Below are 21,295 nucleotides of genomic sequence, written 5' to 3'. Positions count from 1 at the left end.
TCAATAACTTCGATTTGCCCAACAGGTTAGTTTCTTATTCTTTTCATTTTCATCTAAATGATCACTACTTAAGGGAGGGGAATTGAACCTATCATCTCGAATGCAAAGGATAAATGCTCACTACTTGAGCTACAAGCCCTTTGCGATTGTATTTTCTTTTCAAATTCTCACCTACCGGAGTAATTCTTGACTACAAATGGTTGTATAAAACCTTGTATCCATCACTTTCATCACGCGACATGAAAGATAGACTTATAATTTTATCCAACCGACTAATATCACTTACTTGACACGCACTCTAACTCTCACAACATTTTTCATCAAGTTATCAATGTGAGATATTTCATCATGTGATGGATTCTTTTGATGTTCAGTGCCTCAGCTCTCATGCCTCAGTTTTTGATCCCCTAATTATAGACTGCAAGTTGCTTCCAAAAAATCATGTAAAGTATGATGCCTGCACAAACAAAGAAGTGAGTGAGAAGTAAAGATGTTACTTGAACATGTTTCATTGTAGAACGACCTCTCCTTTGATTTTGCTGGGAATTATGGAGGGCAAGCCCCAAGTTCAAATTCCAACAGTTAAACTGGGTAGTCAGGGCTTAGAGGTAAGTTTGTTTACAGAGAGTAAACTTTGCCGTTTAGTTTTTCTGGTCACTGGAAATTGGCATTGAGTTCTTTTGGATTGTAGGTTTCTAGATTGGGCTATGGATACAGCGGGCTATCTGGAAAATACAACTCTCCTCTCTCTCATGAGGCTGGATGTTCAGTTATCAAGGAAGCATTTGAGAGGGGTATCACCTTCTTTGATACTTCAGATATTTATGGCCAAAATCATGATAATGAAATCTTGGTTGGCAAGGTACTGTTCTTTCTTTTTTCAAGTTTGAATCCATGCTTCAAAATTTGATGAACATTTGCGCTAAGCTTTGGGGATTAATTCTTTAGTAGGGATATTTTGGTAGAAAAGTTGTTAAAGATGTACCTTTTTTTTTTGGGGTGTGTTTCTCAGGCTCTGAAACAGCTTCCAAGAGAAAAAGTTCAGTTGGCTACAAAATTTGGTCTTTTATGTTGAACGGCGTTACAGTTGGGGTAAAGGGGACCCCAGAATATGTAAGAGCATGTTGTGAAGCTAGTCTTAAACGGCTGGCTGTCAGCTACATTGATCTGTACTATCAGCACCGTGTGGATGTTTCAGTGCCAATTGAGGATACTGTAAGCATGTTTCCCTTTATCATTCTATCTTTATATCTTGATGGCTATATGAATATATATGTATTCTGTTTTGAATTTTATGTATATGTGAGGAAGATAGAGGAGCTTAAGAAGCTGGTAAATGAAGGAAAGATAAGATACATTGGTCTATCAGAAGCCAGTGTTGACACAATAAGTAGAGCTCATGCTGTTCATCCCATCACTGCTGTACAAATGGAGTATTCTCTGTGGAGTCGAGAAATCGAAAACGAGATAACTCAACTTTGCAGGTTTCTAATTTTTCACCTCTCAGTTCAACATTGTCAAATTCGTAAGCTTATATTGATACTTCTGTACTTTCAGGAAGCTTGGAATTGGGATCGTGTCATATAGCCCGCTTGGTCGTGGGCTCTTTGGTGGGAAGGCAGTTGTAGAGAGCTTGCCTGCAGACTGTTTGTTGGTATGATAATCTTCATCTATAAAACATATGCATAATTGGTGTTTTTTTTATGACATTGTTGAATATGCATAACATGAATGCCTTATTTGGTTAAAGCAATAGGGGTTTCTAAACTCACATTGGTGTTCTGTGTTCCAGTCTAAACATCCAAGGTTCAATGGGGAGAACTTGGAAAAGAACAAACTTCTCTACAGTAAACTTGCCACCCTTGCTGCAAAGCATGCATGCACTGCTCCACAATTAGCTCTGGCGTGGCTACTTCACCATGGAAATGACAACATCCCAATCCCCGGTAGGCTTATCTTTTTCGCTTAAACATAACGCCGTCTTTGCTAAGTGAAATCCAAATCTTAGACTTGTCTGGTGTGCTTCTGTTTTTTATCAACTCCTGCCTGAACACAGTTTTGGACACAGACATTTGTACTAACCAAATGATACTTATTGTCCAATTTGATTATATACAGGGACGACTAAAGTTAAGAACCTTGATACCATCGTTGGATCATTGGATGTGGAGCTTACAAAAGAGGATCTGAAAGAAATTTGTGATGCTGTGAAGATTGATGAAGTTAGGGGCGACCGATAATTTGAATTTCTGTCAAAACATGCCTGGAATTATGCAAATACCCCCTCAAAGCAAATCCCAAATATGGAAACAGATGGTAACTGAAAATGTGAGCTTTCAGTGCTACTGTGTGATAAATAAACAGTTCTGCTTGAACTCTCCTTGTATGTTCAGTTCATGAATGTACATATATATTTTTTCCCAAGCTGAGGTTGGAACAAATTAACAAAATAAGTAGGCCCAAATTTCTCACTAAAAATTCCGAAAGAAATTGCCACTTATGCATTTAGTTTTCACCACCTGATGTAAATTGTCATTCAAATGACTTGGTAATACAGATTCCGAACCTCTACACTTAAAGATTGTGCGTTTACTCGTATTTCATAAAATTTTGACCATTCAAATGTGGGTATGCACATGAACTATTTTTCATGACCAAATCTTTCAGTCGATTTTACAATGAATAAAACATAAAATTTGGACCATTCAAATGCTGGGTATGCACATGAACTACTTTTCATGACCAAATCTTTCAATCGATTTTACAATGAATAAAACATGTCGTTCTGTCCATTGATCCATACGACATGCTAAACTGGGCCAAATAGTGTCGCTGGATTTCCTTAAGCGAGTGTTTTAATCTTCACCGTTGGTTGGAACTTGAAACCAACGGTCAAGATGTGCAACGGAGAAACCGCGCCTTTGTTATAAACCTCTGGCTCTTAGTTCAGACACCAAACCAGAACCCGTAACAAACTCTGTTTTTTTGGTCAATCCAGTAACCGTAGAGTTCTTTCTTCACCTTCTGAGAATCCAAAATCAAGTTTCTTACTGAGTTTTTTTCTAGGGTTTATAGTTTTCTTGGTAAGAATTATCATGGAAAACGAGAACATTTCTGATCAGAGAGAAGAAAGTGGAGTCCCGAATCAAGATTCTCAAAGTCTTGATCTTGAAGCTCTTCAAGCGACATCAGAACTGAACAAATTCACCATGGATGATAAGGGCAGCGCATCGATCTCGACTGAAGAAATTGTGGGTCGTGACCAACGTACTGAGTTGGTGGTTGAGGAAGAAAAAAGTCCAAATATGAGTGGGGTTTTGCTGGGTAGGACTGAAGGGTTGAAAAGTGAAGAAGAAGACGCTGTGAAAGCAAAGTTCTTGAATGGAAAAGAGAACAGTACTGAAGATGGGTCAGTGTGTGGACAAGAGAACAGTACTGAAGATGGGGCAGTTGCTGATCAGCAAGGCCTCCATCCTCCTCTTCATTCTGAAATTGCTGAACAGAAACACGCTGCTGATTCAGAATTGAGGCATTCTTGTAGTTCTGAAGGAGATGGGAAGGAGATTGTGGGTTCAGATGAGATTGTGAAAGGAGAGGTGGTGGAATCAGTGTTCTTGAATGAAAAAATGGTGGGTTCGGATGAGAATCTGGGTTTGATAACTGGGTCAGGGTCAGTGGGTGGACAAGAAAAGACTGAAAATGGGAAAGGGGTAGTTACAGATCAACAAGACCTCAATAATCTTGTTCCTGAAATTTCTGAGAAAGAGCAAATTGGTTCTGGTTCAGGGTCGAGTTTATCTGGTTCAGGAGGAGTCACAGATCAAAATTTTGAGTTTGGAATGAGAGCAGATGACGTGACAGCAGATCAGAGAGCAAATGAGGCTGATGAATCCAATCAAGAATGGAGGGATATCAAAGAGGCTATCATGAGAGCAGATCAGCTGGACCTAGAGTCTATTGGCCTAAAGATTGAACGTCGGGTGCGAGCTTCGGTTGAGGACATGGTGAGATATCCCCAGATGAATTCAAAGACAATGAGTCTCTCTATAGGTGACTGGGAGAGAATTCTGGAAGCTGATCAAGTACCCATGCAGAGAGAACTTGGAGAGCTGAAAAAGAAAAACGTTGAGATTACATTCGAGAATTTGTCTCTCGAGGCACAGATAGATGGAGAGCAAAGAAAGATGCAGGCATTAAAGGCGCTTTCTGAGTATATGGAAGGTAAACTTGGTGTTATTAAGGAAGCAGAACTTGATAAGGGGAAGACCATTGCTGAACTTGAAGAAGAAACAAAAACTGAAGTTGAGAAGGAAAAGAATGAGATACATGAACTGCAGGAACTAGTTAACGTGGAAGAATCAAAAGAGACTGAGTTGAAAGTGGAGATGCCATCAAAGACCCCAGGGCTGCTGCATAGGCCTAAGCTGCTGATGTCTGCCGGTATCGTAATAACTGCTATACTTTACACAGCATTGAAGATGAAGCGAAGGTAAAGGAGGAAAATATGACAAAACTGCTCAGCAGTCTTCTTGTATTGGGTAGCCATAGGCCATTGAGAGTACAAAAGTAGACACAGAGAGAATTTTCAGAGATTTGGTCATAGTTTGGATCATGTTTTAGTATCTGTTGTGTTTGGAATTGGTAAGCTCACTGTGTCTTTACCACAAAATTAGTGAGAAAGTGTAATAGATTCAACGTGAAGATTTGAAACAAATAAAAATCATGTCTTTCTTTTTGGGGAGTTTTGTACCTTTCATTAATACTTCTTCTTTTGCATATATTTTATATATGTCAGCTACTTGTTTGTTTCTTCTTTAATTAGTGGGGGATTTCGGGCTTGGGATCTCTTCCGACTAATTGCTAGTAGGTATGTCTGCTACTTCTTCTAAGCAAACAAATTTTATCTCTAAATGTCTGGTCATTGTGTGCTGGTTCTGTTTATATGCCTAAAAATGCTTTTGGTAGCTCAACTGTATGCCAATCTCCTTGTATGTTTAGGAGCTTTCAATTCAAACTGAAGTTATGACTGTTCTGTTAGTTTCTACCCATAGGAAGCCATAGCAGATGTTGGCACTTGTAGAGCACAAAATTAACACGCAATATGAGGTTTATTAATTTAAACCTCAAGTATGGCTAAATGACAGTTGTTCAACTTGTAATAAATCTAAAAACAGCTGTCTATTTGGAAATTCCTTTTTTTTTCTTTTTCTTTTCTCCTTCTTGTATCATTTTTCACATGTTATAAGAATAGATATTCTTAACATAAAGAATAGACAATTTGATTTCTCTAATTAATGCACTGCAAGTTGCTTCCAATAAGTCAAGAAAAACAAATAAATAAATAAAGTCAGTGCCTGGTGCCTTGTAGTTGGTGAGAAGTAGACCTGTTACTGAACAAGTAAGCTAGTTTCTCTGGTTACATGTAAGCAAGTTTTTCATTGTAGAACTATCTCCAGCTACACTCTGGGTTTGCTGAGAATGGAGGACAAGCCCCAGATTCAAATGCCATTAGTTAAACTGGGTAGTCAAGGATTGGAGGTAAGCTTGTTTTTCTCTATCATATTGATGTGTATGAAAGTCAACTATATTATTCTGATCAGTTTAGAACCATCTGAAACAATTAAGAGCAGCATCTGTCACAGTTTATCAACATTCATTCCCATCATGCTGAGACTGCCAGGCTGATTTTCAGTCGTTTTCTAATCAGTTCACTCTAGCTATTTGTTTTTCAGTTTCTTGGTGCTTTGACTATTTAAGTCTTGCATTTGTGGGTAATAGTAGAAACAAATTTTTTGTTTGACTTGGTGTTCGAGAAATAGAGAGTGAGTCTTCTCTGATTTTAGTGCCCTGAATCATACAACTGTTTGTACAACTGGATTGCACTCACTTGGGAAAAAAAAAACACCTAATTACATAATCAAAGGCTTATTCAGATTTAGTCAGTCCTTTGCAACAGTTTGGTATATACTTCATTGAAAATTGGATGTGGGAAAATTATTAATTGGTTGCTGCTTATAAAGAAACTCACTGTTCCTTTCTCCTCATGGGTCTTTTCTGCAATGTAGGTTTCTAGACTGGGTTTTGGATGTGGAGGACTATCTGGAATATACAGCGGTAACAAAGCTCCTCTCTTTGATGAAGCTGCTTGTTCAGTTATTGAGGAAGCATTCAATAGGGGTATCACTTTCTTTGATACTTCAGATCTTTATGGCCAAAATCATCATAATGAATTCTTGCTTGCAAAGGTACTGTTCTTAATTTTTTAAAATTTGAATGCAAGATGAGATTTGATGAACTCTTGCTTAAAGAGTAAAAGAAAAGCAATACAACATAAAGTTTGATAAGACATGCTATCTAAAAGTGGGAAAACTTGGGTAGAAAATCGTTAGAGAATTCCTTTACTCTTCTTGTATTTTCAGGTTTTGAAACAGCTTCCTCGAGAAAATGTTCAATTGGCTACAAAGTTTGGCATTGTCATGTCGGACAACTATCAATTTGGAGTGAGGGGGACCCCTGAATATGTAAGAGCATGCTGTGAAGCTAGTCTTAAGCGGCTGGACGTCAACTATATCGATCTGTATTATCAGCACCGTGTTGATGTTTCAGTGCCGATCGAGGACACTGTAAGCATTAAGAGACCTTTTCCCTTTATCATTCTTCTATCCAATGTCTCAATAAACATACAAGGTCTACAATATCTATATCTTTATATCTTGATGGCTACATATATTTTGAACCATCTTATGTGAGGAAGATGGGGGAGCTTAAGAAGCTGGTAAATGAAGGAAAGATAAGATACATTGGTCTATCAGAAGCTAGCGTTGACACAATAAAAAGAGCTCATGCTGTTCATCCAATCACTGCTGTACAAATGGAGTATTCTCTGTGGTGTCGTGAAATCGAAAACGAGATAATTCCACTTTGCAGGTTTGTTAATACTCTCACTTCTTAATTCTGCATTGTCAAATTTGCTTTAAAGAACTTGGATTTAATTCTATTGTAAAATCTGAGTGGAGGGGAGAATATTATTGATGTCACCAAGTTGAGACCTCTAAACTTTACAGGCAACTTGGAATTGGGATAGTATCATATAGCCCCCTCGGCCGAGGGTTTTTTGGTGGTAAGGCAGTGGTAGAGAGCTTGTCTGCGGAGAGTTTGCTGGTATAAGCTTGTTTAATTCGTTGCATAGACTTATTTAATTTATTAGAGAAATCACCTTTTAAATTAAACTCACATTGCTGTGATCTTGTCCCAGTATACACACCCCAGGTTCAATGGGGAGAATTTGGAAAAGAACAAACTTCTCTATGGCAAACTTGCCAACCTTGCTGCAAAGCATGCATGCACGGTTCCTCAATTAGCTCTGGCATGGCTTCTCCATCAGGACAATTATATAGTCCCAATCCCTGGTATGTTTGACTCTTTCTCTTGAAAATATGGTGCTATGTCAATATTGTAGGTTTTTTTTTTTAAAATAAAGACTTTAATTAATTTTCTACTTTGAATATATACAGGGACCACTCAGGTTAAGAACCTTGATATCAATATTAGATCATTGGATGTAATGCTTACAGAAGAGGATTTGAAAGAAATTTGTGATGCTGTTCCCATTGATGAAGTTTGTGGTGACAGAGAATTTGCACTTTTTGCCAAATTTGTCTGGCCCTACGCAAATACCCCAGCAAAGTAATCAAAATGACAGAATTTGACAGTAAAGCGCAAGCTTTCAGTAAATAACGTTTTATTTGTTAGTATGCTAACCATTCTGGTTTCCTTAGTTACACTTGCAAATTGTATCTCTAAATTGATGGTCAGTTGGTTATTGTTTTCTGGTTCTGTTTGTATGTCAATCTCCTTTCAAATTCAGACAAGGGTTTTGACATATCAAATTATCTCTAGTCATGCATTGATGCACATTTGAGCATGAAAACAGTACACAGTGACACAATTTAAGTAAAACAATCTGCAAGGGAGGATGTATCTTTTAAACCAAAATTGCCTTGCTGAAGAGTGTGAGGCAAAGATGCTTTCATAGTGAACTTCTGATGAGGCAAACATTTGAAGTGAAATGGGAAGTAAACATGCTTAGTTTGGTTTTTTTATAAAATATAAAACATTTAATATTAGTTTTAAGGTTAATAAAATAATGGATCTCCATATAGACAGTTAGTGCACATGTATTATCTTTTAACGTTTTTCTCCTCAACAGCAATGTACTGAGGGGTCAGTTGCTGACAGTAAACCGAATAAATAAGTAAAGTCAATGTCTGTCTACTGCAAAGTGGCCCTTTAAAGAAATATTGAAGTTGGTGAGAAATAAACATGCCACCTGAAATTGCAAGCTAGTTCTTCATTGTAGAACCATCTCCAGCTACACTCTGCTTTAGTTGGAAATGGAGGACACGTCCCAAACTCAGATCCCAAGAGTTCAACTGGGCAGCCAGGGATTGGAGGTGATGTTTTATTTTTTATTTCCTTCTCTCACATTGATCTGTATGAGAAGTCAACTACATTATGCTATCAACTTGGACCTATCTGAAACATTAAAGAACATAATCTGTCACTGTAGTAATTTTTATTTCCGGTTTCAGTTCACTGTAGTAATTTGATTGAAAAACAGTTTAGGAATATGTGATGTGTTTAAGGTTTATAGATTCGATCAGAAAACTTTGAGAACAGTCTAATTTTCAATTTTTCATCTATTGGGTACAAAAACTGAGTTTCAGACTTTCAGCATCTTTGGTGGGTTATGACAATCATCTGCCACAGATGGGTACAGGATGATCACTCACTGATTGATTTATCTTCAAGCTCAAAAGAAAAAAGGTCCAATCTTTTTAGTGTTTTTTGACAAATAAGTCTTGCAGTTGTGGATAATTTAGACACAATTTTTTTGTTTGATTTGGTTTGGTATATACTTCATTGGAAATTGGTATTTAGCTCATGGGGTAATTACTTCTCAAGAACTTGCTATTCTTTTCTCTTCATGGATTTTCTCTGGACTGTAGGTTTCTAGATTGGGTTTTGGATGTGGAGGATTATCAGGAATATACAACGCTCCTCTCTCCCATGAAGCTGGATGTTCAGTTATTAAGGAAGCATTTAGTAGGGGCATCACCTTCTTTGATACTTCAGATATTTATGGTGATAATCATGATAATGAAATCATGGTTGGAAAGGTACTTTTCTTTCTAGTTTTTGTCAAATTTGAATCGAGGCTTCTAATTTTGGATGAACACTTGAACCAAGCATCTTTGGTCATTCCTAAGTTGGCATTTCCATTGCAGTTCTCTGTTTCACTTTGTTCAGGGATTAAGTGGCAATATAAAGAGGAAAAAGAAAAGCAATACCACGTTATTTACCTTGTGTTTTCTTTGCAGATATGCAGCATGTTAAGTAACCCATCATGGGATATCCATAATATGTTTGATATGACATGTTTGTAAAAGTGGGAAGGTTTTGGTAGAAATTTCTTAAAGAATTCATTTAATCTTCTTGTATTTCCAGGCTTTGAAACAGCTTCCTAGAGAAAAGGTTCAATTAGCTACAAAATTTGGCATTATCAGTTCCGATGGTTTTCAATTTGGGGTGAATGGGACCCCAGAATATGTAAGAACATGCTGTGAAGCTAGTCTTAAGCGGCTGGATGTCAACTACATTGATCTGTACTATCAGCACCGTATTGATGTTTCAGTGCCAATTGAGGATACTGTAAGCTAAGCATCCAGAGACTTTTTTCATTCCATTTATGATCCTGTCTAACTATCATTATGACTGTTCTGATTGGAATTATGTTTTGTGAGAAGATGGGGGAGCTTAAGAAGCTGGTAAATGAAGGAAAGATAAGATACATTGGTCTATCAGAAGCAAGCGCAGACACAATAAGCAGAGCCCATGCTGTTCATCCCATCACTGCTGTACAAATGGAATATTCTCTGTGGACTCGTGAAATTGAAAACGAGATCATTCCCCTTTGCCGGTTTCTTATTTTTCACCTCTAAGTTTTGCAATGTCAGATTCACAAGTTTAAATGCCTGGGTGAAGATTGTTGATACCACTTTTACTTGCAGGAAGCTTGGAATTGGGATAGTATCTTATAGCCCACTTGGACGTGGGTTCTTTGGTGGGAAGGCAGTTTTGGAGAGCTTGCCTGCAGATAGTTTGTTGGTATGTGACTTGAATGAATGATGATGAGTTTTTATTTTAATAATCTTCTTCTAAACCAGATTCATATTTTATTTAAGTGCCTTTTTCAATTTCACATTGTTGTTCTTGTCCCAGTCTATGCATCCAAGATTCAATGGGGAGAATTTGGAAAAGAATAAACTTCTCTACAACAAACTTGCCAAACTTGCTGCAAAGCATGCATGCACTGCTCCACAATTAGCTCTGGCATGGCTTCTCCATCAGGGCAGTCACATAATCCCAATCCCTGGTATGTTTGAGTACTCTCTCTGTAAAATAATGCTCTCTTTACCATGCTATGTAAAACTCAAATCTTCATATGTACAGAGAAACTGCAACTGTTAATTGAATGATACTTTTTTTTTATTCCACTTTGATTTACATACAGGGACCACTAGGGTTAAAAACCTTGATATCAATATTGGGTCACTGGATGTGAAGCTTACAAAAGAGGATTTGAAAGAAATTTGTGATGCTGTGCCCATTGATGAAGTTGGTGGGGAGCGAGAGTATGAAGTTTTCTCAAAATATGTCTGGAATTTTGCAAATACCCCTTCAAAGTGATCAAATTTGTGGAAACAGAAAATAAATTCCAAAGCTTTAAAGTGCTTTTGTGTGATGAATTAGTAGTTTTCAAAAACTAAAGGGAGACTTTGGAAAAGCCCAAAGGAGAGAGAAAATTTTTAAAAGAAGCAAAAATGGACAAAATTGCCCTTATTTATTTTTTGATTTCCTAAGAAATCCTTTACATTTGCATGTCTTTGGTTTGAAAGTTGAGAGGTTATTCCGTCTTTTTTGAAAAAGCTTTGGCTTTTTCCAAAAGTGAAAGTTTTTTTATGGGTAAAACCTAAATTTACTAAAACTAAATGTCCTAGAGATGAAAAGCTGGTTCTGGAAATTGTGAGCCTAATCTAGAACATTCATGATTAACACTTTACATCCTTTTCTGATTTATCAAACGTTTGATATTTCAACTTCAATTGTATAGAGAGAAATTTACTAGTTGTATACGGCTAAGATACCTTGTCCTTGAAACAAACGGCGGGACCTCAAAATCTCTGACTACAACGTTGTGCTGTGTGAGGGGAGCCACGTCCCTCCTACCACATGTAAGGACAAGACAGCCATAAATGCCTACAAAGCCTTCCAAGCTATCAAACAAATGACATTGACAGAGCAAGAAACCATCTCACTTTTTTTCTGTCTGCCATTACTGATTTAGCTTAAATCCTGAAAAAAAGTGAAGAGCTTGAACAAATGTGACCTCAGAAATCACCGGCTGCTGCATAGTGGTGTCTGCAGCTGCCACGTCTCTCACTCCCCCATGTGTGGACAAGAAAACCCACGTGGCAAATTCTTACTGGGGAGGCAAATGAGGGACGTGGTGCCAAAATATTCCAGTCATGAGCGTCCCCCCACTAGGGCAATTACCCTATAAAACGCCACTCAGGGCATGCAAATTAAATAAACAAGATCTCCAGAACAGCCAAGCCTTCAAGTCTTTCTACATCTCTTCGAGTCTTTCATTGAAGCATAAATTACTTCAATGGCTGCCTCAGCTTCCATGCAATCAATCCTAGCAAACTCAGTGGTTTATGGAGCTGGAAAGAGTGGATCAGTGAGAGTGAGCCACCTGGTTCCTGCTAAATATGCAACAACATCCCACAGGTACCCTCAACTGAGGGTACGTTCCATGGCAGAGGTAATTTATTATTAAGCATCTAGCTTGGTGCCTGAATTGTATTTGTCTTTTGGGTTATGTGCAGTTTTAGCTGTAGTAATTAAATTAGTGATCCTAATGAACCATGATTAATTAATGTTTCATGTGCAGAATGGTCAGGAAGAGCAACCATCTACAACACCAGAGGCATCTAGAATTCCTCCACCACCTCCTACACCTACTCCTTCTCCTAAGCGTAGTCCTAAGGTTAGCACAAAGTTCTCCGATGTGTTTGCATTCAGTGGGCCAGCCCCAGAGAGGATCAACGGCAGGCTTGCAATGGTGGGGTTTGTTTCAGCTCTGGCAGTGGAGCTATCCAAGGGGCAGGATGTGTTTGCTCAGATATCCGACGGTGGAGTGTCCTTGTTCCTTGCCACAAGCATTTTGCTATCGGTGGCATCTGTGATTCCTCTGTTCAAAGGGGTGAGCGTGGAGTCGAAATCAGATGGGATAATGACTTCAGATGCTGAGCTGTGGAATGGAAGGTTGGCCATGTTAGGTCTGGTAGCTTTGGCCTTCACTGAGTATGTGAAGGGAGGAACCCTAGTGTAGGTCTTAATCATTGTTGTAGAACTTTTCCACATGTAATTAGTCTGTACGAATCTTTATAAGAATATCACAATTTTCATACTCCATGATCTTAATATGCATACCCTTAATATCATTAAGCCTAAAGATAATGCTTAATTAGTCTCTCTCAAGTATCAAACATTGATGCCGCCATGGGCTGTAGCCCAGGGAAGGTTTTTGGGAAAGGAAAAAAAAAACCTATATATAGCTCAGTATTTTAATCCAAAAATAAATAAATAAATATACAATTTCATACATTATCTACACCAATAGGCATATATATAGCCAGAAGTCTTCCACGTTTGTATTTGGTGATTGTGCCAACATCAATTTTAATAATTTTTTCATTAATTTATCTCTAAAAGAGAAGCATTTTTATAAATAAAATTCACCATTTTGTGAATAATATGGCTCTAATTTCAATTTTTATTATTATTGTGTTTACAATTAGCATGATTTATGTGATTTAATGTATACATTTATTTCTAAAAAAAACTATAGAAACTGTAAGTATCAAAAAATAATTATTAAAAAAAAGTTTCCATCAAAAAATAATTATTAAATTAATAATAAAATTTAGTTAGCCCACCTGTTAAAAAATTCTTAATTACGCACATCAATATTGAAAAAAAAAACAAACACATGTTGCTTGATGACCATGTTAAAATAGGGATCTTCCATGTGAGTTTGATTACTCCAAACCCAACCTTATACGTATACACCTAGAAAAGAATTATATCCGAAAGAAGGGCATCCAAGGAGTAAGGTAGGTGTGGTGTGGTGTGATATTGATCTACGTGTCTTTATTGGGATTGATTTTGAAAGGATTAAAAGCAACCAAAAGTAATATGGGTTGGCAAAATAAGAAAAAAATAACTTTAAAGTATTTCTGGATCATAAAAACAATTTCTGAAAAATCACTTTGGATGCCTTTTAGGCTAATATATCATACCCCGCAGTGAAATTAACATGAATTTATTGGGGCCAATTACGAAATGTCACTCAACTTATTAAGCTAATCACTCAATTTTTCCAATTACGAAATGTCACACTAGCTTAGTAGCTTTGTTCCATAAGAATCCGTGCATACAGCTAAGATTCTTTGTGTTGTGCATATGCAAGTGCCAAGCTACAATACAAAGTGAAAACCTTGAACAAATGGGACCTCAGAAATCAGTGACTGAGACGTTGTGCTGTGTCTGGGGAGCCACGTCCCTCGTACCACCATGTATGGACAACACAACAAAAAATGTCCATAAGGCTCTCCAAGCTATCGAACAAATGCAACTGACTGTGAGAGAGCCAGAGCACGTATATGTAATCATCTGTATTTTTTCTTCAATGACAGGGAAGGGCCAGTTTGACTGCTATTACTAACGTACTCGTGGCCCCGTGAGACATCGGCCGTCCTGCTCAAAGCATCAAAAAAGTGAAGACCCTGAACAAATTAATGTCACCACTGACTAGCGCGCATATGTATGTGCTGCAGCCACGTCCGTTACAATGAGAGAAACATAACCACGTCGCATTTCAATGAGAGAAACTTACATGTAATGCGGTATATGTTTCTTTGAGTACGTCGACTTTTCTCACAATAACGTGTGTGATGAATTATGAAAGAAGAGAGAGAAACCAAGTAGTTTATTTCGTATTTATCACTCTAAAGTTATTTAGGTTGAAAAGTCTTGAACCAGATTATAAGTCATTGATCATCATCACCACACACATTCTTGTTCGCGGAGCAGATTCCATATGCACGGACCCTCTTCCATTAATGTAATGACTTGAAGTCAAGTTTATCGTCTTTGATCATAACTTATTCTACAAGTAGTTTATTTCGTGTTTATCACTCTGAAGTCATTAAGGTTGAAAAGTCTTGAACCAGTTTATAAGTTGTTGAAAAATAATGCACATTTGGTGGAGACTTCTACAAGCTAGCAGAGAATTTTCTAGAATAATTTATGCAAAGTCTATTCCCTAAACACTAGTCACTAACTCAATTGAAGCTACAATATGTGGCTGGAATTACAAGTTAATGTCGGTTTACTAGAATAACCGATTTTACTACTTGGTTTGTTCCCTCTATAAATAGGCATTAAGCTTTCCGTTTGTAATCAAGCTAGTGATAAAGGGCAATAAGCCAAAATTAGGAAGGAGGCCAATAAGCCTAAACACTAGACACTAAACACTTTCTAGTTGAAGAAGGCCAATAAAGCTTATTACTAAAAACATCCTCTGTTTTATGACAAACATTCTTGTCATGCTAATGTGGGACCAAATATACTCATAAATACAGAACTGGAAAGTTGGGCCGATCAGCCACCTCTGTCTTTGGTTTCTGTTGGTCTCCTATTTTGTGGGGAGGGTATCCTTGCTGGGGCGTAGAGGTAGAGCTACCAGTTGATATTTCTCCTTTAGTAAAGCTTATTTCCCCTGTTGTGGCAGTAGAGCTATCCAAGGGCGAGGATGTGTTTTCTCAGATATCCAACGGTGGAGTCTCGTTGTTCGTTGGCACTAGTATTTTGCTAACAGTGGCATCTTTGATACCTCTGTTCAAAGGAGTGAGCGTGGAGTCAAAATCAGATGTCAGATGCTGAGTTGTTGAATGGAAGTTTGGCCATGTTAGGTCTGGTGGTAGCTTTAGTCTTCACCGAGTATGTGACTGGAGGGACACTTGTGTAATTAAGGTCTTAATCCTTTGTAAAAGTCTTTCACATTGTAAAAATGCCAATTTCTTCTCCTCCAAAACTATTTTTACAAATAATACCATCATACGGGGCATATATGTAAGCATTCATGCAAATAGGAATGATTAATGGTTCATTTGGTTGATTCCAAATCTTGGGATTTAAATAGCATTATAAGGAGGGCCGGTCCGTTAATTTCATAGGCCCTGGATAAAAATAAAAATGGAGTCCTTTTATGTTCAATATTTACCTTATTTTGAACAAAAACTAAAATAACAGTTTCAAACTTAAGTTTGTTAATTTATGTAAAAGAGGTTCACTATATGAAAAGTAAAGAAAAAGGTCCACAAAAATTTAGAATAAAGCTCAAAATGTATTAGTTATACACAAAAAAGACATTTTTGCTATTATATCTCTTGGGCTAAAAGGTGTTACAATACAGGAGGCTCCATTTTTTGGGGGCCCTGTGTCGTTGCTCAGCCCACAAAGCCCACACAGCCTGTGGGCTGGGCCTGATTATAAGGTTAAATTGTTTGTTTACTATATAATTCATGCATATTAAGATTTTGAATAAGCCGAACATGAAGAATACAAAAAAAATTCCAAATAACTCCTTGCATATATAGTCATTTCAAAATCATTCTAAATAAATGTAATACCTAGTTATTTCAAATAAATTTAATCTTTTGTTTTAAAATATTTTTTATTTTATTTATAAAAAAATAGCTTTGTTGTCATGTCCAAATCATGTATTTCAAATACCTCCATCCAAATGGAGCTTAATAGCCACAAATTTGAATCTAAACATTAATAATTCCCTTGATCATCATAAGAGGACTACTACAACTGATTTCCTCATCATAAATATAACAAATTCAAGCTCCGAGCTCCGAGCCCCGAGCCACTTCTCTCGTACGTACCACAGTGTATGGACAAGGACAAGACAACAAAAAATGTCCAAGCTCCAAGCTATCCAACAAATGCATGCGACAAGTGGGAGAGCCACAAAGGATTAAAAAAAATTGAAGACCTTGAACAAATTAACGGGACCACCGTCTACGGTCTACTAACGTTGCGGTAAGTGCCGCAGCCACGTCCTGTATAAAGAAAAATTTACACGTAATGGTGTATATTTCCTTGAGTATGTCGATCGACTCATCTCATAACGTAATGAGTTGTGGAAGAAGAGGAGACAGACAGACAGACCGACAAGACTATTACTAAACTATTTTCCAATCCGTCATTTGCCACGTGGCACAGCTACACGCCGCTGAAGAGCTTCCCTCAACTAGGGCCATTACCCTACTATAAAAAGCCACTCAAGGCACACAAATTTATAATACACAAGATCAATAAACAAGCAAAGCCTTCAAATCTATTCTGTCTGTTTTATTAGTGTTGAATTGAGAAGCATATACACAAATACAATGGCTGCATCATCTTCCATGCAATCAATATTTCTTGCTAACTCCGTGGCTTATGGAGCGGGAAAGAACAAATGTGTTGGAGTTATTTCAGTGCCTGCTCTGCATAGGTACTCTCCTCCCATGAGGGTACGCTCAATGGCCAAGGTGATTAATTATAACAAATCTCTCTAGCTGGTTTAACGTTAACATATATATTACGTGCTTGTCTTTTGATATATGATCATCTTCAGCTATAAATTAATGATATCCTAGTTGAACTATGTCTGATTTGTCCTTCATTTGTAGGATGGTCAGAAGGAGCAACCATCTACTGTGACAAATGCATCAAAAAGCCCACCACCACCTCTTACACCTCTTCCTTCTAAAGTACGCATGTAGTTAGCATGTTATGTTGTTTGATTGTTAATTAACTGTGCTAATAAAATGTCGTTTAAATTTGAAATTTAACTCAATCACATGTCTGATTTTAGGAAGAAAACATTGCCCTCACATAGGCAATCAGGACGGAATTTCTATATAACTAGTTTACGACCAAGTTAATGAATATATCTGGTCACTGCAAACAAGTTTTCTTATTATTTTCGTCATGGAAAATGGCATTATATGATGCATGTGGGACAGGTGACATATATATTTCTTTCTATATGGCAGGCTAGCATAAAGTTCTCGGACTTGTTTGCCTTCAGTGGGCCAGCCCCGGAGAGGATCAACGGCAGGCTTGCAATGGTGGGGTTTGTCTCAGCTCTGGCAGTAGAACTATACAATGGCCAAGATGTGTTTGCTCAGATATCCAACGGTGGAGTCTCGTTGTTCGTTGCCACTAGTATTTTGCTCTCCGTGGCATCCTTGGTTCCTCTGTTTAAAGGGGTGAGCGTGGAGTCCAAATCAGAAGGGATCATGACGTCAGATGCTGAGCTGTTGAATGGAAGGCTGGCCATGTTAGGTCTGGTAGCTTTAGTCTTCACTGAGTATGTGAAGGGAGGGACTCTAGTCTAGGTCTCAATGATTTCCGGTGTTTTTTAAGCTTAATGCCTTGTAAACATGTGTTTTGTTTTTTGGGGCTTAATATGCCTTGTAAAAGTCTTTCACATGTATACTTATTTAGTGTTTACAAATGCTTATAAGAATAAAGATATGTTTACAATGGTTATACTCTTAATTTGACAGAAAATTTGTCAATGTCAAGAACCGAATAATGTTGATGCCACCACATCAATAATAAGAAGAAAAACATGTTTTGCCAGATGACTAGGTTGAATTTAAAGTAGAGGGATCTCCCATGTGAGTTTGGTTACTCCAAACTTAACCTAATATGCACACATAGAAATGAATGATATCCACATACATAGAGACAGCAAAGGGCATGGACCTAAATGTGCTATGGACCTAATTATAACTATCTCCCAAGTCAGAGTACGTTGAATTGTAGAGAATTTGAGTCATTTGGCAGTTTTAGTACGTGGAAAAGGAAAATGGATCTAGTTATCATAAAATAGCTAAGGACAATAGCTTCACTCAAGAAAAAATTTCCAATTAGGAAATGTCATACTAGCTTCAGCCCATTATAATCAGTGAAAATAAGAACACCTAAAAAATGTGAACTGGACAGTGTGGTATCTCTCAATTTACAAATTTTGGTCTTAATCGCTTGTTACATTGTAAAAAGGGTTAATTACATTTTTGATCACTGGAGTTTGGCTTGAAATCAAATTTGGTCATTGTAATTTGAATTTTCCTGATTTCGTCATTGTATTAGCATTATTAGTAAGCAAATCCAATCCAATATCTCAATTCTGTCAGTTTGCTTAATTAAAAAAATGTAATTAACCCTCGTAAAAATATGTCAATTTCTTCTCCTCCGAGATTCTTCTTATAAATAATACCATCATACGGGGCATATATGTAGGCATTTGTCCAAGTATATAGGAATGATTAAGGGTCCATTGGTTGATTCCAAATCTTGGGATTTAGATGATTCTTCCAATCCTAGCATTTTTTCCTAACCATAAAAATAACAAATTCCATCTTGTCTTTACTAAAAAATAAAAAAGATCATTCCATCTTCTGCTTATTTATCAAACGTTGGATGTTTCAAAGAATTATTATAGTGTCAAATAAAAAACAGATATTATTGGGGGTAGTATGGGTATTGAGAAAAGTCAAATAATATATCTCAAGAAATCAACTGACCCATGAACATGATCTAAATGAATGTTTAAATTTTAGGGTTAATATCTAATTTTCTATTAGTAATATACACATAAGAAAAATGCAGCGTCAAATACACATACAGAAACAGAAGAATATACACACGTAAGATTCCTTGTGTTGTGCATGCAAGTGCCACGCTATCAGCTACATTACAAAGATGAAAAAAATGAATACCTGGAACAAAAGGGACCTCATGAAATCACCGACTGGGACGTTGTAGTGTGTTTGGCCACGTCCCTCGTACCACCATGTAATCATCTATATTGTTTTTCTTTCTCATGAAAATATAAGCCAAAAAGATCCATTGACAGGGAAGGGGAATTTTGTCAACTACTACTAAAATACTCGTGGCCCTGTGAGGCATCGGTCCTCAAATGATTTTTTTTTTTTTTTTCATTTATTTTTAAAAAAAGGTGTAGAGCCTTGACAAATTGACATGACCACACCGACTAGTAACATGCGGTAAATCCTGCAGCTACGTTATGCATAGAGAAAAACTTATATGTAACGGTGTATATTTTTTTGAATATGTCGACTCTTTTTATAACCGATGAGTTATAGAAAAGAATGAGAGGTAGACAAAAAGGACTATTGCTAAACTATTTTCCATACACGGCCCATCATTAGTGGGAAAGCAAATAGTGACGTGGTGCCAAACTATACACCGCTCAAATCAAAGAACTTCCCCAACTAGCTATAAAAAGTCACTCAAGGCATACAAATTTATAATACACAAGATCAATAACACAAGCAAAGCCTTCAAATCTATTGTGTCTGTTTTATTAGTGTTGAATTGAGAAGCATATACACAAATACAATGGCTGCATCATCTTCCATGCAATCAATATTTCTTGCTAGCTCCGTTGCTTATGGAGCGAGAAAGAACAAATCTGTTGGAGTGAGCCACCTTGTTGCACCAACTCTGCGTAGCTACCCTCACATGATGAGGGTAAGCTCGATGGCCAAGGTATGTATATTCATAAGGCTCTAGCTATAATGCATATGTGTATTAATTATATTAATTCATCTCCCATTTGTAGGATGGTCAGAAGAAGCAACCATCTACAGTAACAAATGCATCAAAAGTTCCTCCACCTTCTCCTTCTTCTCCTCCTCCCAAGGTAGTTTTACTAATCTACACGTGTGTATATTCACAATATATAATATACCTACACTAACGAAGTTCAGTATATATGGCAGGTTAGCACAAAGTTCTCGGACTTGTTTGCCTTCAGTGGGCCAGCCCCAGAGAGAATCAACGGCAGGCTTGCAATGGTGGGGTTTGTCTCAGCTCTGGCAGTAGAACTATCCAATGGCCAAGATGTGTTTGCTCAGATATCCAACGGTGGAGTCTCTTTGTTCGTTGCCACTAGTATTTTGCTCTCTGTGGCATCCTTGGTTCCTCTGTTTAAAGGGGTGAGCGTGGAGTCCAAATCAGATGGGATCATGACGTCAGATGCTGAGCTGTTGAATGGAAGGCTGGCCATGTTAGGTCTGGTAGCTTTGGTCTTCACTGAGTATGTGAAGGGAGGGACTCTAGTTTAGGTCTCAATCATTCATTTCCGGTGTTTTTTTCTTTGGCTTAATATGCCTTGTAAAAGTCTTTTACATGTATACGTATTTTAGTTATTACAAATGCTTATAAGAATTTCATCACATTTTGATACTTCAGAATCTAATATACTCTTAATTTATCAGCACAAAGACATGTTCACAATGGTTACTGATTATTCCAACAACAAAACAATAGTCATTGACAATAAGCTTTCCATTCATGTATTTTCATGTGTTTATTTACACATAAGGAATTATTTAATACACGAGTTCTATCGAAAAATACTCCATCAAATATCCCCATGGGAATTGAATTAACTATCCTTTTCTAATTGATCTAATTCATATTCCTTTTATTCTATTTTATTTCTTCCCATATACATTGTTGGTAAGTAAACATGCCATATAAAAGAATATAAACGGCACAAGTAGGCTTGGAGCTTTGTTTTCAAAAGGAAAGGATTGGGCGGTGCAGATTTAAATACCCAATAGAAATCCGAACGGTGGCCACGTGGGAGTCGGTCCAAATTATCAGAAAGGATCTTTCTTGCCTCCATTGCTTCACGTGGGTTTAGCTTGCAAAGATAAGATTAAGGGAAGCATTAAATGCTCTTCAGAGTTTATGTCTAAAATCAAATCCTACCCAAACTATTGGATATTTTGTTTATCTTCATCATTCCGAAGCCAATCTAGCTTGCTTAATTTCGACAAGGATTGATGGGTGGTTGCTCCCTATTAACCAATTTACTTCTCTTGACGTCACTATGCCATCAACTGGCACTATATAATCAAAAAAATTGAGGTCCAAGGGGAGACACTCAATCTCTCAAACAGATTTCAAACTTGATCACCTTGGTCTCAAGTTTCTCAACAACCTTCTTGCTTTCACTTCATTGGCAGAACTAGCAACAAGGTTACTATGGGCTCAAGGTCAGGTAGTC

At 37.3% G+C, this 21,295-nt stretch overlaps 6 protein-coding genes and 1 pseudogene across 8 annotated transcripts; all 7 read left to right on the top strand.

Moving 5' to 3' along the window:
• Positions 549-2,240, top strand: LOC18789959 (annotated as a pseudogene).
• On the top strand, positions 2,971-4,798 carry LOC18790585. The gene has a single exon (XM_007223464.2). It carries the CDS (start codon positions 3,096-3,098, stop codon positions 4,491-4,493), a length of 1,398 nt encoding a protein of 465 aa, XP_007223526.2. The 5' UTR covers positions 2,971-3,095; the 3' UTR covers positions 4,494-4,798.
• On the top strand, positions 4,806-8,297 carry LOC18788902 (perakine reductase). Of its 2 annotated transcripts, XM_007224114.2 has the most exons (9): positions 4,806-4,867; positions 5,445-5,538; positions 6,066-6,245; positions 6,420-6,623; positions 6,755-6,927; positions 7,065-7,161; positions 7,256-7,409; positions 7,515-7,686; positions 8,210-8,278. In XM_007224114.2, the coding sequence occupies exons 2-9, from the start codon at positions 5,479-5,481 to the stop codon at positions 8,256-8,258; spliced, it is 1,089 nt and encodes a 362-aa protein (XP_007224176.2). In that variant the 5' UTR covers positions 4,806-4,867; positions 5,445-5,478; the 3' UTR covers positions 8,259-8,278. The 2 variants fall into 2 exon arrangements, 1 of the variants encoding a protein (XP_007224176.2); XR_002272580.1 differs by lacking the exon at positions 4,806-4,867 and having other exon boundaries at positions 4,903-5,538; positions 7,515-7,747; positions 8,210-8,297.
• Positions 8,291-10,841, top strand: LOC18792225 (perakine reductase). Its single transcript, XM_007222341.2, has 7 exons — positions 8,291-8,453; positions 9,009-9,179; positions 9,508-9,711; positions 9,807-9,979; positions 10,071-10,167; positions 10,282-10,435; positions 10,574-10,841. Exons 1-7 carry the CDS (start codon positions 8,394-8,396, stop codon positions 10,747-10,749), a joined length of 1,035 nt encoding a protein of 344 aa, XP_007222403.1. The 5' UTR covers positions 8,291-8,393; the 3' UTR covers positions 10,750-10,841.
• Positions 11,628-12,540, top strand: LOC18793748 (early light-induced protein 1, chloroplastic). The gene is made up of 2 exons (XM_007225800.2): positions 11,628-11,887; positions 12,017-12,540. The coding sequence occupies exons 1-2, from the start codon at positions 11,732-11,734 to the stop codon at positions 12,455-12,457; spliced, it is 597 nt and encodes a 198-aa protein (XP_007225862.1). The 5' UTR covers positions 11,628-11,731; the 3' UTR covers positions 12,458-12,540.
• On the top strand, positions 16,516-17,727 carry LOC18792263 (early light-induced protein 1, chloroplastic). Its single transcript, XM_007224564.2, has 3 exons — positions 16,516-16,733; positions 16,875-16,955; positions 17,241-17,727. The coding sequence occupies exons 1-3, from the start codon at positions 16,590-16,592 to the stop codon at positions 17,583-17,585; spliced, it is 570 nt and encodes a 189-aa protein (XP_007224626.1). The 5' UTR covers positions 16,516-16,589; the 3' UTR covers positions 17,586-17,727.
• LOC18792499 (early light-induced protein 1, chloroplastic) lies at positions 19,526-20,466 on the top strand. 2 transcript variants are annotated; one of them, XM_007225841.2, is made up of 3 exons: positions 19,526-19,767; positions 19,841-19,921; positions 20,001-20,466. In XM_007225841.2, exons 1-3 carry the CDS (start codon positions 19,618-19,620, stop codon positions 20,343-20,345), a joined length of 576 nt encoding a protein of 191 aa, XP_007225903.1. In that variant the 5' UTR covers positions 19,526-19,617; the 3' UTR covers positions 20,346-20,466. The 2 variants fall into 2 exon arrangements, with proteins under 2 accessions (XP_007225903.1, XP_020410446.1); XM_020554857.1 differs by having other exon boundaries at positions 19,546-19,767; positions 19,989-20,466.

This window comes from Prunus persica, chromosome G1 (genome assembly GCF_000346465.2).
Source record: "Prunus persica cultivar Lovell chromosome G1, Prunus_persica_NCBIv2, whole genome shotgun sequence".
Taxonomy (NCBI): domain Eukaryota; kingdom Viridiplantae; phylum Streptophyta; class Magnoliopsida; order Rosales; family Rosaceae; genus Prunus; species Prunus persica.
Note: the sequence above shows the minus strand (reverse complement) of the source record. Positions and strands in the feature narration are given on the sequence as shown.

Bases quoted from the DNA above. Each gene is read 5' to 3' on its own strand.
- LOC18792499 (XM_020554857.1), top strand. From the start codon at position 19,618: ATGGCTGCATCATCTTCCATGCAATCAATATTTCTTGCTAGCTCCGTT. The intron at 19,768-19,840 runs GTATGTATATTC...TCCCATTTGTAG, and splicing joins GGGTAAGCTCGATGGCCAAG to GATGGTCAGAAGAAGCAACC. The intron at 19,922-19,988 runs GTAGTTTTACTA...AACGAAGTTCAG, and splicing joins CTTCTTCTCCTCCTCCCAAG to TATATATGGCAGGTTAGCAC.
- LOC18793748 (XM_007225800.2), top strand. From the start codon at position 11,732: ATGGCTGCCTCAGCTTCCATGCAATCAATCCTAGCAAACTCAGTGGTT. The intron at 11,888-12,016 runs GTAATTTATTAT...TTTCATGTGCAG, and splicing joins GGGTACGTTCCATGGCAGAG to AATGGTCAGGAAGAGCAACC.
- LOC18792225 (XM_007222341.2), top strand. From the start codon at position 8,394: ATGGAGGACACGTCCCAAACTCAGATCCCAAGAGTTCAACTGGGCAGC. The intron at 9,712-9,806 runs GTAAGCTAAGCA...TTTTGTGAGAAG, and splicing joins CAGTGCCAATTGAGGATACT to ATGGGGGAGCTTAAGAAGCT. The intron at 10,168-10,281 runs GTATGTGACTTG...TTCTTGTCCCAG, and splicing joins TGCCTGCAGATAGTTTGTTG to TCTATGCATCCAAGATTCAA.
- LOC18792263 (XM_007224564.2), top strand. From the start codon at position 16,590: ATGGCTGCATCATCTTCCATGCAATCAATATTTCTTGCTAACTCCGTG. The intron at 16,734-16,874 runs GTGATTAATTAT...CTTCATTTGTAG, and splicing joins GGGTACGCTCAATGGCCAAG to GATGGTCAGAAGGAGCAACC. The intron at 16,956-17,240 runs GTACGCATGTAG...TCTATATGGCAG, and splicing joins TTACACCTCTTCCTTCTAAA to GCTAGCATAAAGTTCTCGGA.
- LOC18790585 (XM_007223464.2), top strand. From the start codon at position 3,096: ATGGAAAACGAGAACATTTCTGATCAGAGAGAAGAAAGTGGAGTCCCG.
- LOC18788902 (XM_007224114.2), top strand. From the start codon at position 5,479: ATGGAGGACAAGCCCCAGATTCAAATGCCATTAGTTAAACTGGGTAGT. The intron at 5,539-6,065 runs GTAAGCTTGTTT...TCTGCAATGTAG, and splicing joins TGGGTAGTCAAGGATTGGAG to GTTTCTAGACTGGGTTTTGG. The intron at 6,928-7,064 runs GTTTGTTAATAC...TAAACTTTACAG, and splicing joins GAGATAATTCCACTTTGCAG to GCAACTTGGAATTGGGATAG.